The 17166-nt window shown below is 43.1% G+C and overlaps 1 protein-coding gene across 1 annotated transcript in view; it reads right to left on the bottom strand.

Annotated features, from left to right (window-relative positions):
* Positions 1-11942: 11942 nt before the first annotated feature.
* Positions 11943-17166, bottom strand: part of btbd3b (BTB (POZ) domain containing 3b) — a 45027-nt gene continuing 39803 nt past the window's right edge. Inside the window, exons 4-6 of the mRNA XM_065007797.1 lie at positions 13682-13883; positions 12890-13084; positions 11943-12761 (exon numbers count right to left, since the gene is read on the bottom strand). Of these exons, the coding sequence (XP_064863869.1) occupies positions 12126-12761; positions 12890-13084; positions 13682-13883 (1033 nt within the window). The 3' untranslated portion in view covers positions 11943-12125. The remainder of the gene's footprint in view (positions 12762-12889; positions 13085-13681; positions 13884-17166) is intronic.

The following is a 17166-nucleotide window of genomic DNA, read 5'->3' as shown; positions in this document are numbered from 1 at the left end:
ACTGTTCGCTGCTCTGGCCCCCCAATGGTGGAACAAACTCCCTCACGACGCCAGGACAGCGGAGTCAATCACCACCTTCCGGAGACACCTGAAACCCCACCTCTTTCAGGAATACCTAGGATAGGATAAAGTAATCCTTCTCACCCCCCCCCCCCTTAAAATATTTAGATGCACTATTGTAAAGTGGCTGTTCCACTGGATGTCTTAAGGTGAACGCACCAATTTGTAAGTCGCTCTGGATAAGAGCGTCTGCTAAATGACTTAAATGTAAATGTAAATGTAAGACGGAGAATAGCATGTTCAATAGGGAAGACAAATATCGAAGAGCAAAAAGAAAAAAAAAGAAAAAAAAGCGATCATAGTTACTATTAAGTTGCCTCCTGTTTTTTCTCCCGCATCCCAGTAAAACAGTGATGTAAAAGTGTGGTAAAACTTCCTCCTTATCCTTCCACACTGATTTCAGATCTGTTCTCTTATTAGTACATTAGTGTCACGTTCTGACCTTAGTTCCTTTATTATGTCTTTGTGTTAGTTTGGTCAGGGCGTGAGTTGGGGTGGGTAGTCTATGTTCTTTTTTCTATGTTGTAATTCTGTGTTTGGCCTGGTATGGTTCTCAATCAGAGGCAGCTGTTGATCGTTGTCTCTGATTGAGAATCATACTTAGGTAGCCTGGTTGTCTCTGATTGAGAATCATACTTAGGTAGCCTGGTTGTCCCTGATTGAGAATCATACTTAGGTAGCCTGGTTGTCTCTGATTGAGAATCATACTTAGGTAGCCTGGTTGTCTCTGATTGAGAATCATACTTAGGTAGCCTGGTTGTCCCTGATTGAGAATCATACTTAGGTAGCCTGGTTGTCTCTGATTGAGAATCATACTTAGGTAGCCTGGTTGTCTCTGATTGAGAATCATACTTAGGTAGCCTGGTTGTCTCTGATTGAGAATCATACTTAGGTAGCCTGTTTTCCCACTGTTAGTTGTGGGTAGTCGTTGTCTCTGATTGAGAATCATACTTAGGTAGCCTGTTTTCCCACTGTTAGTTGTGGGTAGTCGTTGTCTCTGATTGAGAATCATACTTAGGCAGCCTGTTTTCCCACTGTTAGTTGTGGGTAGTCGTTGTCTCTGATTGAGAATCATACTTAGGCAGCCTGTTTTCCCACTGTTAGTTGTGGGTAGTCGTTGTCTCTGATTGAGAATCATACTTAGGCAGCCTGTTTTCCCACTGTTAGTTGTGGGTAGTCGTTGTCTCTGATTGAGAATCATACTTAGGTAGCCTGTTTTCCCCAGTTTGGTTGTGATTGTTTTCTGTACCTGTGTTTTCCATACCGAACTGTTTCGTTTTCATTTTGTGTAGTGTTCAGTTTTAATTAAAAAGATGGCTAACACTTAACACGCTGTTTTTTGGTCCGATCCTTCCTACTCCTCCTCTGAAGAGAAGGACGAAAACCGTTACAGAATCACCCACCCAAACCGGACCAAGCAGCAGGAGGTTCTGGACTCCTGGACATGGGAGGAGATTTTGGACGGAAAGGGACCCTGGGTACAGGATGGGGAATATCGCCGCCCCAGGGAAGTGCTGGAGGCAGCCAAAGCAGAGCGGCGGCATTATGAGGAGTTAGCACGGTAGCGCAACAGGCACGAGAGGCAGCCCCCACAAAAAATTGGGGGAGGCACACAGGGGGTGTAGCAGAGTCAGGTTGGAGACCTGAGCCAACTCCCCGTGCTTACCGTGGTGGGCGTCATACTGGTCAGGTACCTTGTTATGCGGTCAAGCGCACAGTGTCTCCAGTGCGCGTTCTTAGCCCGGTGCGCTACATCCCAGCCTATGTGGGCATTGAGCCTAAGGGAAAGGTGCGAGTGGTATGCACCAAAGCTCCAGTGCTTACCCACAGCCCGGTTCAAACTGTGCCTGCACTCTGGAGGGTCCAGGCTAAAGTGGTCATCCAGCCTGGAGGAGTGGTGCCAAGGATGCACACCAGAGCAGGTGTGGTGCCCAGAGCAGGTGCAAGACCAGGCAAATTTATATCCCCTGGCTTGTCAAGCAAAATTTAAAGATGAGCTATCCAACATGCAGAAATGTAGGGAATTTGGGCCTGGAAAATACTGGAAGGATGAAACTAGCCAAAGAGTGGGTAGAATATATAGTAAAATCCTCTGCCTCCAACATTAAAAGAAAGAGACAAAGAGCCCTCAGATAAAAGGTTTTTGAACATGCCCAAACCAAGGCCCATTTAGCAGCAGCAAGCATTGTAGACAAGGCTAAAGAGGACACCTAAACACAGGTTGTAGTTAACGCTCAAAATAAAAAAGCATTAGACACTACAGCCAGACTCTTCCGAAGCAAGGAAGCTAACCGTCACAGACCCGCAAGGAAGCTAACCGTCACAGACCCGCAAGGAAGCTAACCGTCACAGACCCGCAAGGAAGCTAACCGTCACAGACCCGCAAGGAAGCTAACCGTCACAGACCCGCAAGGAAGCTAACCGTCACAGACCCGCAAGGAAGCTAACCGTCACAGACCCGCTCACGGTTTTGTCAGGAGTTAAATGGATTTGACTTGGGGAGTATTCTCCATTTCAATGTTGCTTGCTCCAACATACAGATACAAATGTAATCCGAAATGGAGCGAAAACTATCTGAAAGAATAGTACAGTGTTCTCCCAAAATCAGCCAGACATTCAGCTGTGCAAAATCGGCAGGATCTGTAGAGTGTGTGGAAAAATGACCCGACTCTTCATTAGCATTTCACCACAGCAGCTGGGGATGCCTTAAGAGACAGCGAGACCCATCAGAGTTATAGTGGCCTGGGCCATGAACATATCCTCGTCATGAGCATATCCTCGCCATGAGCATATCCTCGCATGCATTTGTTAACAATCTAGACCCTGCAGTGCCTTGCTGAAGTATTCATCCCCCTTGACGTTTTCGTATTTTGTTGCATCGCAACCTGTAATTTAAATATATTTTTATTTGGATTTCATGTAACGGACATACACAGAATAGTCCAAATTGGTGAAATTAAAAAAATGACTTTCAAAAAATTTCAAAAAATTCACAAAAAAAAAAAGGGAAAGTGGTGTGTGCATAGGTGTTCACCCCCTCTGAAGCCCGTAAATAAGATATGGTGCAACCAATTACCTTCAAAGGTCACATAATTAGTTATTTTAAATAAATTAGTTAAATAAAGTCCACCTGTGCGCAATCTAAGTGTCACATGATCTGTCACATCATCTCAGTATATATACACCTGTTCTGTAAGGCCCCGGAGTCTGCACCACCACTAAGCAAGGGGCACCACCAAGCATGTGGCACCATGTTGACCAAGGAGCTCTCCAATCAGGTCAGGAACAAAGTTGTGGAGAAGTACAGATCAGGGTTGGGTTATAAAAAATATCAGAAACTTTAAACATCCCACGGAGCACCATTACATCCATTATTAAAACATGGAAAGAATATGACACCACAACAAACCTGCCAAGTGAGGGCCGCCCACAAAAACTCACGGACCACACAAGGAGGGCATTAATCAGAGAGTCAACAAAGAGACCAAAGATAACCCTGAAAGAGCTGCAAAGCTCCACAGCGGAGATTGGAGTATCTGTTCATAGGACCACTTTAAGCCGTACCCTCCACAGAGATGGGCTTTACAGAAGAGTGGTCAGAAAAAAAGCTACTTAAATTACTTTAATAGAAAAATAAGAAAACAGGTTTGGTGTTCCCCAAAAGGCATGTGGGAAACTCCCCAAACATATGGAATAAGGTACTCTGGTCAGATGAGACTAAAATTGAGCTTTTTGGCCATCAAGGAAAATGCTGGCGATCAAGGAAAATCTCTGGCATAAACACAAGACCTCTCATCACCCGAGAACACCATCCCCACAGTGAAGCATGGTGGTGGCAGCATCATGCTGTGAGGATGTTTTTCATCGGCAGGGAAACTGGTCAGTATTGAAGGAATGATGGATGGAGCTAAATACAGGGAAATTCTTGAGGGAAACCTGTTTCAGTCTTCCAGAGATTTGAGACTGGGAAGGAGGTTCACCTTCCAGCAGGACAATGACCCTAAGCATACTGCTAAAGCAACACTCGAGTGGTTTAAAAGGAAACATTTAAATGTATTGGAATGGCCTGGTCAGACCTCAATCCAATTGAGATGAACCCATACAACTTGAAGGAGCTGGAGCAGTTTTGCCTTGAAGAATGGGCACAAATCCCAGTGGGTAGATGTGCCAAGCTTATGGAGACATTCCCCAAGAGACTTGCAGCTCTAATTACTGCAAAGGGTGGCTCTACAAAATATTGACTTTGGGGGGGATGTATAGTTATGCACGTTCAAGTTCTGATTCTTTTTCTTATTTCTTGTTTTTTTCCACAATAAGAATATTTTAGCCATTTTAAAGTGGTGTGTAAATCAAATGATACAAACCCCAAAAATATATTTTAATTCCAGACAAAATAGGAAAAATGCCAAAAGGTGAATACTCTCTCAAGGCTCTGTTTGTGTTCAGCAACTATCTGAACTGTCACTCAAGCTCCAAAAGTGAAACTGCACAATTCTTTCTACACACAGGGCATTCACCAAGGGAGGGTATTCAGTGCCGTGTCAGAGCAGCCACACACACACAACTCAGCCAGAGAGGGATTCAGGATAACTTTTTCCAGGGCGTCAAACTGAATGGTGGAAGACCCAGAAACAGAGTCCTCATTCAGAAGGGTTTTTTCAATAGCTTGTCGAGAAACATGGAGGCGAGAATGTTCTCTGAAGGAGGTCGGGCAGAGGACAATACAGGATACAACCAGTTCATAGAGGAGCTGAAGGTGCTTTAGGCGCAATAGGAGGATCACTCTATGGAGAAACAGAGATAGAATCTGTCTGGTTTGGATTGACTGTCCAAATACGGTCATACAGATCTACAGACAGTACAGGAACATTGATGGTAAAGATAAAGGAGAGATTCCAGACGGACTTAAAGATCTGGCGGTCAGCACCTTCCCTATCTCCAGTGCAGAATGCCAGCAGGATTTTTGTCAAATGAATCTGATTGGCTCCTGAACCTGCACCTCAATACCTCCACCATATCAGGGCTACTCTTTCCGATCCTTGTTGACTCAACCCCGGACCAAATTCATCCTACTACTCTACGTGAGGTCATGGATTGTTAAAGAACACAGACGTGTCACAGACACCAGGAGCAAAAATGAGAAATAGGGAGGATAAGACTCACGAGAAAATGGCTGTTTTGCGGGAGGATTTGGAAAACTAAAGTAGGGCTATCTCTTTCCTTTACAAACTTGTTCTGTGAAGTTAATCTGAAAATGGACTTCATATTATCATAGGCAGGAGGCCTGTACATTATCAATTGTGTTCTGCAGTAGCCTACATTGACACATTCTATTGGAAGTATATGATACATATGTTTATGATATTGTGATATAAAATCAAATGATTGTGATATGATTTGTTCTACTGCTACATTGATGTCTTTAAAAAGTATATGAAATTTGGGTCTTGTAAGCCCCACTGCTGAGTATGCATGCATATGGTGGGTGTTGCTGTACATTGATGTCTTTAAAATTAGGTTTATAAGAAATTCAGATTTGTAAGCCCCACAGCTATACTAGATTATGTGGGCACAGTATATGTTTGAGACCAACGCCGTCACGTGACGATGGCTGTGTGAGAAGCGTGCCAGTATCTCTCACATAAATAGAATGAGATTCACTTTCTATGATCTCTCTCCCTCTCTGCTCCGAAAGACAAAAGCCTGAACTCTCATCTCTCAAGCGTTACACTTAATCATATACTTAGACTCTATGCTGTAGGCACCCAAAATATTTGATCAACTTCCAAATTGTGTTTTACAAAAAAAAAAGGAGAGAAATAGGCTTTTGGCAGGAGTGAATCGTTCATCGTCAGTGAGTGAACTCCCCGTCATTGGGAGAATCAGTGAAACTGGAAAGCACGTTCAGAGCTATAATATCCTCCTCGTATTGTAGCCTAGCTGTTTGATAGATTCAAGACAAGGTTGTTTTTATTGATCTCAGGTTCTCAGTTTGTCAGTGTCAAAGTAGCTTGTCATTTCCATAATTTGTGTGGTATTAACAACGATTCTGTCAACATCTCCAGTCATGTAAAAATGACGAAGAATTGCGTTATAAGTGTTTATTTAAAAAGGCCAACATTTTCCCGGACATTATTCTGCAACTTCTGTAAGTGCCTCTACTGCTCCGATACCGATATGCTAAAACCACGATATGAATGCACTGCTTTTCAATAAAAAGGGGGAGAAATGATGCATTCCTTCACAACACCCCAGGAACTTCACAACACCCCAGGTTAACCCCTTCACGTGCTCACTGTTTGATCCGGCAACTGCCGATCTACAACTGATGCACAGAGAAAGATGAATCTGTAGCAGTTGTAAGGGCAGTAACCAGTCCCAGTAAGGTGAATCTATACCAGTTAGTAGACAGTAACCAGTCCCAGTAAGGTGAATCTGTAGCAGTTGTAAGGGCAGTAACCAGTCCCAGTAAGGTAAATCTATACCAGTTAGAAGACAGTAACCAGTCCCAGTAAGGTGAATCTGTAGCAGTTGTAAGGGCAGTAACCAGTCCCAGTAAGGTGAATCTATACCAGTTAGAAGACAGTAACCAGTCCCAGTAAGGTGAATCTATACCAGTTAGTAGACAGTAACCAGTCCCAGTAAGGTGAATCTGTAGCAGTTGTAAGGGCAGTAACCAGTCCCAGTAAGGTGAATCTGTAGCAGTTGTAAGGGCAGTAACCAGTCCCAGTAAGGTGAATCTATACCAGTTAGAAGACAGTAACCAGTCCCAGTAAGGTGAATCTATACCAGTTAGAAGACAGTAACCAGTCCCAGTAAGGTGAATCTGTAGCAGTTGTAAGGGCAGTAACCAGTCCCAGTAAGGTGAATCTATACCAGGGCAGTAACCAGTCCCAGTAAGGTGAATCTATACCAGTTAGAAGACAGTAACCAGTCCCAGTAAGGTGAATCTATACCAGTTAGAAGACAGTAACCAGTCCCAGTAAGGTGAATCTATACCAGTTAGAAGACAGTAACCAGTCCCAGTAAGGTGAATCTGTAGCAGTTGTAAGGGCAGTAACCAGTCCCAGTAAGGTGAATCTATACCAGTTGTAAGGGCAGTAACCAGTCCCAGTAAGGTGAATCTATACCAGTTAGAAGACAGTAACCAGTCCCAGTAAGGTGAATCTATACCAGTTAGTAGACAGTATCCAGTCCCAGTAAGGTGAATCTGTAGCAGTTGTAAGGGCAGTAACCAGTCCCAGTAAGGTGAATCTATACCAGTTGTAAGGGCAGTAACCAGTCCCAGTAAGGTGAATCTATACCAGTTAGAAGACAGTAACCAGTCCCAGTAAGGTGAATCTATACCAGTTAGAAGACAGTAACCAGTCCCAGTAAGGTGAATCTATACCAGTTAGAAGACAGTAACCAGTCCCAGTAAGGTGAATCTATACCAGTTAGAAGACAGTAACCAGTCCCAGTAAGGTGAATCTATACCAGTTAGAAGACAGTAACCAGTCCCAGTAAGGTGAATCTATACCAGTTAGAAGACAGTAACCAGTCCCAGTAAGGTGAATCTATACCAGTTAGAAGACAGTAACCAGTCCCAGTAAGGTGAATCTATACCAGTTAGAAGACAGTAACCAGTCCCAGTAAGGTGAATCTATACCAGTTAGAAGACAGTAACAGTTAGTAGACAGTAACCAGTCCCAGTAAGGTGAATCTATACCCAGTAACCAGTCCCAGTAAGGTGAATCTATACCAGTTAGAAGACAGTAACCAGTCCCAGTAAGGTGAATCTATACCAGTTAGAAGACAGTAACCAGTCCCAGTAAGGTGAATCTATACCAGTTAGAAGACAGTAACCAGTCCCAGTAAGGTGAATCTATACCAGTTAGAAGACAGTAACCAGTCCCAGTAAGGTGAATCTATACCAGTTAGAAGACAGTAACCAGTCCCAGTAAGGTGAATCTATACCAGTTAGAAGACAGTAACCAGTCCCAGTAAGGTGAATCTATACCAGTTAGAAGACAGTAACCAGTCCCAGTAAGGTGAATCTATACCAGTTAGAAGACAGTAACCAGTCCCAGTAAGGTGAATCTATACCAGTTAGAAGACAGTAACCAGTCCCAGTAAGGTGAATCTATACCAGTTAGAAGACAGTAACCAGTCCCAGTAAGGTGAATCTATACCAGTTAGAAGACAGTAACCAGTCCCAGTAAGGTGAATCTATACCAGTTAGAAGACAGTAACCAGTCCCAGTAAGGTGAATCTATATACCAGTCCCAGTTAAGGTGAAGTTAGAAGACAGTAACCAGTCCCAGTAAGGTGAATCTATACCAGTTAGAAGACAGTAACCAGTCCCAGTAAGGTGAATCTATACCAGTTAGAAGACAGTAACCAGTCCCAGTAAGGTGAATCTATACCAGTTAGTAGACAGTAACCAGTCCCAGTAAGGTGAATCTATACCAGTTAGAAGACAGTAACCAGTCCCAGTAAGGTGAATCTATACCAGTTAGAAGACAGTAACCAGTCCCAGTAAGGTGAATCTATACCAGTTAGTAGACAGTAACCAGTCCCAGTAAGGTGAATCTATACCAGTTAGAAGACAGTAACCAGTCCCAGTAAGGTGAATCTATACCAGTTAGAAGACAGTAACCAGTCCCAGTAAGGTGAATCTATACCAGTTAGTAGACAGTAACCAGTCCCAGTAAGGTGAATCTATACCAGTTAGTAGATAGTAACCAGTCCCAGTAAGGTGAATCTATACCAGTTAGTAGACAGTAACCAGTCCCAGTAAGGTGAATCTATACCAGTTAATAGACAGTAACCAGTCCCAGTAGGGTGAATCTATACCAGTTAGTAGACAGTAACCAGTCCCAGTAAGGTGAATCTATACCAGTTAGTGGTTAGTAGACCGTAACCAGTCCCAGTAAGGTGAATCTATACCAGTTTGTGGGTAGTAGACAGTAACCAGTCCCAGTAAGGTGAATCTATACCAGTTAGTGGTTAGTAGACAGTAACCAGTCCCAGTAAGGTGAATCTATACCAGTTAGTGGTTAGTAGACAGTAACCAGTCCCAGTAAGGTGAATCTATACCAGTTAGTGGTTAGTAGATAGTAACCAGTCCCAGTAAGGTGAATCTATACCAGTTAGTGGTTAGTAGATAGTAACCAGTCCCAGTAAGGTGAATCTATACCAGTTAGTGGTTAGTAGACAGTAACCAGTCCTAGTAAGGTGAATCTATACCAGTTAGTGGTTAGTAGATAGTAACCAGTCCCAGTAAGGTGAATCTATACCAGTTAGTGGTTAGTAGACAGTAACCAGTCCCAGTAAGGTGAATCTATACCAGTTAGTGGTTAATAGACAGTAACCAGTCCCAGTAAGGTGAATCTATACCAGTCAGTGGTTAGTAGACAGTAACCAGTCCCAGTAAGGTGAATCTATACCAGTTAGTGATTAATAGACAGTAACCAGTCCCAGTAAGGTGAATCTATACCAGTTAGTGGTTAGTAGACAGTAACCAGTCCCAGTAAGGTGAATCTATACCAGTTAGTGATTAATAGACAGTAACCAGTCCCAGTAAGGTGAATCTATACCAGTTAGTGGTTAGTAGACAGTAACCAGTCCCAGTAAGGTGAATCTATACCAGTTAGTGATTAATAGACAGTAACCAGTCCCAGTAGGGTGAATCTATACCAGTTAGTGATTAATAGACAGTAACCAGTCCCAGTAGGGTGAATCTATACCAGTTAGTGATTAATAGACAGTAACCAGTCCCAGTAGGGTGAATCTATACCAGTTAGTGGTTAGTAGACAGTAACCAGTCCCAGTAAGGTGAATCTATACCAGTTAGTGGTTAGTAACCAGTCAACGTAGCAAAAGAAAAGGCTGCCTCATATCAAAGTAAACAAAATAACAATAATAATCCACAACAGCTCTTACAATGGTAACTCTTTTGTTTTTTTTTAACTGATATTTTTAATTACGTTGATAATTTGTCAAAATAAGTGACATTGAACTGTTTTTCTGTATGTCTCTTTTTGTGACATATCTTCTTTACAAAGACATGATTTCTCACATACCTGTAACCGTAGGTTACACGAGTGAGTGTTTGGTGTTTAAATGTCAACATTGTCTCTTAATTGTCACCAGTTCTAAAATATAAATATTGGGGTGGGGTGCTTTGTGAAGTGCAACTCATCGGCTAAAACAGAGAGCGATCAATCAATTGAGTCGTAGCAGGGTGTTGCGTTCCGTCTTCACAGAGGCGTGCGTAACGCCAATCAATCAATTCAGAGAATATATTAGGCAGTGAAGTATTGCTGTTCTGTATATATCATGTGCATCATGTGTAAGCATCAAAATAAGAAACATATAGCATATTAGTCATAAGATACCCTCTGCGCTATATATTACACTATATACAGTGCATACACACATTGGGGCTGGGAGTTGATTAAAAAAAAATAATAGATTCACGATTCCTAACAGTGGTGAGAAATTTGAAAAAAAACTACTTCACACGAAGTCAATTCCTTTTTTAATCGGAATTCCTGTTATATAATCCAATGATGTTCCGTTCCAGTGAGATGTCTGTTGTTGAGTTATTTGAGGTTAAGGAGTCCGTTTGAGGCGAAGAACTCGTTGAACAAAGTGCTGACCATCCACAGTACCAAAAGTAAACCCGGCAAACAAAATTAAGTTCTTAGGACGTCCTCAGGACGTCTTGAAATGGTCCCCAGAAAGTGGCCAGGACTTTGTGTCATGGTCCCCTGGAGGTTTTGTCTAGGTCCCGGCTTGTTCATGATGGTCAGAAAGAGACAGTCCCCCCATTACACATCAACCCTTGTTTCTTTTGTCCTGATTGGTGATCAACTGATCCATTTACAACTAATACTTTTTTAAGTTTAGGGAAACTTACACAAAAAGGTACGTTCCAACGTACGTTGTTTCAACTTCCATACGTGACACACTTTGATTTAATACGTTGTGTACGTTTATTCACACAGAAATGATTATTCCTCACCTGGGATTTTAACATTCCAATCTTCCTGCTACGTCACCATGTCTGTGCCAATGACTGATTATACCTGTATTCCTACACTTTGCTCTTCAAAGCAAATTTCATCTCTGTAAAAAAAATACACTGAAGAAAAAAGTATTATATTTATCATAGTGATTGAGGAGTAACAGAATAATTCAGCACGCCTCACAAACATTAGACAACTATACTGAAAACCTTCAAATTGCTGAAATAAGTAAAGGAAATCAAGGATAAGAGAATAATCGGATTAACCGCTAGCTAAAATAGCAGGGCAATTGGCACTCTTTTTTTCTAAGCGCAGAGAAGATGTATTATAGGTAACAAATGTGTAAGGGACTTGTGACAATCTACAGACTTTTTGGCACAGCAGCGGTTGTGAGTTCAAATTCTAGGTGACGTCCCCGTGACCAGGACCATGACACAACGTCCTAGGAATGTCCTTAAAATATCCTCGGGGACGTCCCCGTGACCAGGACCATGACACAACGTCCTAAAAACGTCCCCCGGGACCAACTGGGAACTAGAAAAAGGTCCCCCAGTGAACGTTCCATTGGGACCATCATGCGATGTTCTTAGAATGTTCTCAGAGCGTCTGTGAGATAACGTTGTGCAGAAACCCTTTTAAGGGACCTAATGGAAATGTCCTCAGGATGTCCTCTGTTTGCTGGGAATCCTCAATCATGAATTGTCAAATTCCAAATTTCCGCATATAAAGAAAGAGAGAAAACGAAAAATATTTATAGAACGTACAAAGTCAGCAATGGAATAGTGTTTCATCACAATGGTGGCAGCCAGCACTCACAAAGTGTCATTTAGATTAATCCATTCTCAATCAGTCCTCGCAATGGACATAAAAACAAGCACATCTCCATGGGCATCAAATTCACTCCGGGATGACGTTTCATCTAGGATCAGTTTCCCCTACCTTAATCCTACTAGTGGGGCAAATGTAAAACTGACCCAACATCAGCGACTTGGGGCAACTGTTACCCAACTTCACTAAAGTCAGTAATGGTAATGTCCATTTCATTGTGTTCCTTTAGGCGTAGAAAATGAGTTCAGGTATCTGACCGCCCTGTACTCCTGTCCCATTTGTGCTGTCTGACGAACATTGGAACTGGTACGTCACCTTCCCACACTGCACCTCTGTCATTCCTTCCTGTCCAAAGTAACTCAACTCGTTCCCATCCAAAACTACAGAAGCCGTGTAGAACGTATCGGGTTCTATCTGCACGGGGTACTCAAACCACACGGGGAACGTGTTACTAGAACCGTCAGAGAAGTATTTACTCAGGTTATGTCCAAGGAGAATGCCTTGGCGCTTGAGCTCGATCTTAGCCGAGTACTCTGCCGAGCCGCAGCTGGAGCCGTAGAGTCCGAACCCGGCGATGAAGACGCGTTTGTCCACGGCGAACTGGATGCTGTCGCACCGCCCTCGGTAGCGCCATTGGTTGCTGCGGTAGGCGCAGGATTGGAACCGGTGGCAGCGTTGCGGAGATAACCCTTTCCGTGGCTGGCTGGCGAACAGGAGGTCCGGTTTCCTGGCAGCGGTGTACCACAGGAAGATGTCGTTTGTCTCATTCAGGGTCAGGACGCCCGATTGGGCGGCACCATTGGCGAAGTCGTCCAATGCCATGGTGGGGATACGGATCAGGAACACGGCCTTGCCAAGAACCTTGAATAGAATACAGTACACAGTGGAACCATATAAATGTTGCTTTGCTACAAGAGCATGTTTCCTATGTAACAAGTAGTATGTTTACTCCACAGATACATTTCATCAACATCTACCGTCAGAAATACCTTTCTCTTGTTGTCTATGGAGGTGGTGAGGTCCTGTCTCTGACACTCTGCCTCGGCCCAGCTCAGAGCTGCCTCAAACACCACCTCCTCCTTGGCGTTGAGGGTCTCTCTCTGGAGGATACTCTCTAGTGTCTGGGAGTCGATGTCAGTGAAACCCTCTGACCGCAGGGCCAGCTCTGCCTGAGCGTCAATAACCTGGTGGGATGGAGGTGGACAGCAGAATGTAGCTAGTCTGGAATGATTCATTGAATTTTCTACACAGAGATCGTTTTGGCCATAACTAAAGGGCCAAGTTTCCTCTTTTAGCCAAATGACTCGTCACTGAACTAGGACTCAAGTATAAAGGACTTAGACTTGGGCTTGGAATCGAATGTGATGGAATTAACCCTAACCCTTATTCTAATCCTAACCCTAACCCTTATTCTAATCCTAAACTTTACCCTAACCCTAACCCTAACCACTTATCCTAACCCTAACCCTTATTCTAACCCTTACCCTAACCCTTATTCTAACCCTAAACCCTTATTCTAAACCTAAACCCTACCCCTTATCCTAACCATAAACTTAACCCTTATTCTAAACCTAGCCCTAACCCTTATTCTATTCTAACCCTAACCCTTTTTCTAACCCTAACCCTAAACCTTATTCTAACCCTAACCCTTATTCTAAACCTAACCCTAACCCTTATCCTAACCCTAACCCTTATTCTAACCCTAACCCTTTTTCTAACCCTAACCTTAGTAACAGATCCGGAGTAACCAAATAAAGTGTGACCACGTATACATCACTCACCTCCCAGCAGCGTTGTGTGAGTTCGGGCTCTTCGAACAGACAGCTCTGTGACAGCAGGACGCAGGCATTCTTAGCTGACAGGCTAGTCTCTAGGAAGTTAACACAGGCTCTGGCCAGGTGAGGCACGATGTACTTCTTAGCAGCGTAGAGCGTGGCCAGCACTGTGTCAGCACTCAGGTCTATCTCGTCACAATAGATGTACCTGGGGGACAGGTAGAGGAGTTGGTTTAGTCGACAGGTAGTCAACAAAACACATTACCAATAAGGGCAGTGGATACATATAAAGTGGCATTCAGACCCCATTTTGTTAACTTACAACCTTGTTCGAATACCCCATAAGGACAAAGTGAAAACAGGTTTTAAGAGATTTTGGCAAATGTATTAAAAACTAAAACAGAAATACGTCATTTACATCAGTATTCAGACCTTTTGCTATGAGACTCAAAATTGAGCTCAGGTGTATCCTGTTTCCATTGATCATCCTTGAGATGTTTTCACAACTTGATTGGAGTCCACCTGTCATAAATTCAATGAATTGGACATGATTTGTAAAGGCACAGTTGACAGTGCATGTAAGAGCAACACCAAGCCATGAGGTTGAAGGAATTGGCCTTAGAGCCCCCAGACAGGATTGTGTCGAGGCACAGATCTGGGGAAGGGCACCAAAACATTTCTGCATCATTGAAGGTCCCCGAGAACACAGTGGCCTCCATCATTCTTAAATGGATGAAGTTTGGAACCACCAAGACTATTGCTAGAGCTGGCCGCCTGGGGAGAAGGGACTTGGTCAGGGAGGTGACCAAGAACCCGATGGTCACTCTGACAGGACTCCAGAGTTCATCAGCGGAGATGGGAGAACCTTCCAGAAGGACAACCATCTCTGCAGCACTCCACCAATCAGACCTTTATGGTGGAGTGGTAAAAGGCACATGACAGCCCACTTGGAGTTTACCAAAAGGCACCTAGAGACTCTCAGACCATGAGAGACAAGATTCTTCGGTCTGATGAAACCAAGATTGAAATCTTTGGCCTGAATGCCAAGCGTCAAGTCTGAAGGAAACCTGGCACCATCTCTACGGTGAAGCATGGTGTTGGCAGCATCATGCTGTGGGGATGTTTTTCAGCGGCAGAGACTGGGAGAATAGTCAGGATCAAGGGAAAGATCAACTGATTAACCTGTTGATCCTACCCCCTACTTTTTCGAACATTCTGTTAAAAACCGCGCAACATTTCAGCGCCCTGCTACTCATGCCAGGAATATAGTATATGCATATGATTAGTATGTGTGGATAGAAAACACTCAGATGTTTCTAAAACTAAATCACGGCTGTGACTATAACAGAACGTGCGTTTCATCGAAAAGCGCAGGAAAATCTGATCACTGGAAATGGGAAAATATATCAATACGCCACTTGAACGTATTGTTGAATAGAAACCATATTAAATGGGGCCGAGGTTGCAATACCTACAGCTTCCACACGATGTCAACAGTCTTGTCATTTGCCTAGGCTTTGTTTCTTGGTCAAACGAAGAAGAGACAGCCCATATCTTCCGGTCTCCGACTGGATATTTTGGTTGAGATTTACCCGGACATTATTTCAAGACGTACAGCTATAGAATATACATCGCCTCGTGATCAATTTGATCGCTTATTAACGTTTACTAATACCTAAAGTTGCATTACAAAAGTATTTCGAAGTGTTTTGTGAAAGTTTATCGTCGACTTTTTTAATTTTAAAAAATGACGTTGCGTTATAAAACTGTGTTTTTTTCTTAATCGAAAAAAAGACCCAATTGTGATGTTTATGGGACATCTAGGAGTGCCAACAAAGAAGATTGTCAAAGGTAATGAATGTTTTATATTTTATTTGTGCGTTTTGTGTAGCGCCGACTATGCTAATTATTTTGTTTACGTCCCCTGCGGGTCTTTTGGGGTGTTGCATGCTATCAGATAATAGCTTCTCATGCTTTCGCCGAAAAGCATTTTAAAAATCTGACTTGTTGGCTGGATTCACAACGAGTGTAGCTTTAATTCAGTACCCTGCATGTGTTTTTTAATGAACGTTTGAGTTTTAACGAGTGCTATTAGCATTTAGCGTAGTGCATTTGCATTTCCAGATGTCTAGATGGGACGCCTGCGTGTCGGGGGGACGCAAGAGGTTAAAGGACAGAGAGATCCTTGATGAAAAACTGCTCCAGAGCGCTCAAGACTTCAGACAAAGGTTCACCTTCCAACAGGACAATGACTCTAAGCACTCAGCCAAGACAAGGACCTTCCAACAGGACAATGACTCTAAGCACTCAGCCAAGACAAGGACCTTCCAACAGGACAATGACTCTAAGCACTCAGCCAAGACAAGGACCTTCCAACAGGACAATGACTCTAAGCACTCAGCCAAGACAAGGCAGGAGTGGCTTTGGTACAAGCCTCTGAATGCCCGGACTTGAACTCGATCTAACATCTCTTTAGAGACCTGAAAATAGCTGTGCAGCGACGTTCCCCATACAACACGACAGAGCTTGAGAGGATCTGCAGAATAGAATGGGTGAAACTCCCCAAATACAGGTGTGCCAAGCTTGTAGCGTCAAACCCAAGACGACTCGAGGCTGTAATCGCTGCGAAAGGTGCTTCAACAAAGTACTGAGTAAAGGGTCTGAATAAAGGGTCTGAAAACTTTCTGTTTTAACAATTAACCACCTGATTTTTGCTTTGTCATTATGGGGTATTGTGATGTCATTATAGGGTATTGTGATGTCATTATGGGGTATTGTGATGTCAGTATAGGGTATTGTGATGTCATTATGGGGTATTGTGTGTAGATTGATGAGAATGTTTTAATCAATTTTAGAATAGGTTTGTAACGTAGCAACATTTTGAATAAGTAAAGGGGTCTGAATATTTTCCAGATGCAGTGTATAAAGAACGTGACCAACTGTTGACAGTATGTATTAGGTAGAGGTTGCTACAGTACAGATTCATTTACCAAATTTATATTCATGAGAGGACAACACAGACTGCACTGAGGGTCAAACACATAACAACGTCAGCAACTCAAATTGCACCCTATTCGCTGCATAAGACCCTGGTCAAAAGTAGTGCACTACATAGGGAATAGGGTGCAATTTGGCGAGCAAACAGCACTGGATGTATTATTCAGGCAGCCTAGAGGACAACGTTTGTTTTCATATTTCAGATGTATCCCGTAAAGCACAACAACAATGTATTTTCTGACACTGGTGTGAGGACTGGGAATATGTGAAAGGTAAAAATAGATATTAACTACAGTGAAGAGATATAGGGCTGGAGGCAGGAACACAGAGTTTAATCCATTTTGCAGTAACACAGCAGCTGGTATACTCCTACACACTTATGCCTCCCAAATGGCCCCCACTGTCTCCTACATAGTGAAACACCCTACATGGTGCACTACTTTCGACCGGAGCCCCTATGAAGGCCTATTGGACGCTGGTCTAAAGCAGTGCAC

This window comes from Oncorhynchus nerka, linkage group LG23 (genome assembly GCF_034236695.1).
Source record: "Oncorhynchus nerka isolate Pitt River linkage group LG23, Oner_Uvic_2.0, whole genome shotgun sequence".
In the NCBI taxonomy this organism is placed as follows: Eukaryota; Metazoa; Chordata; class Actinopteri; order Salmoniformes; family Salmonidae; genus Oncorhynchus; species Oncorhynchus nerka.
Note: the sequence above shows the minus strand (reverse complement) of the source record. Positions and strands in the feature narration are given on the sequence as shown.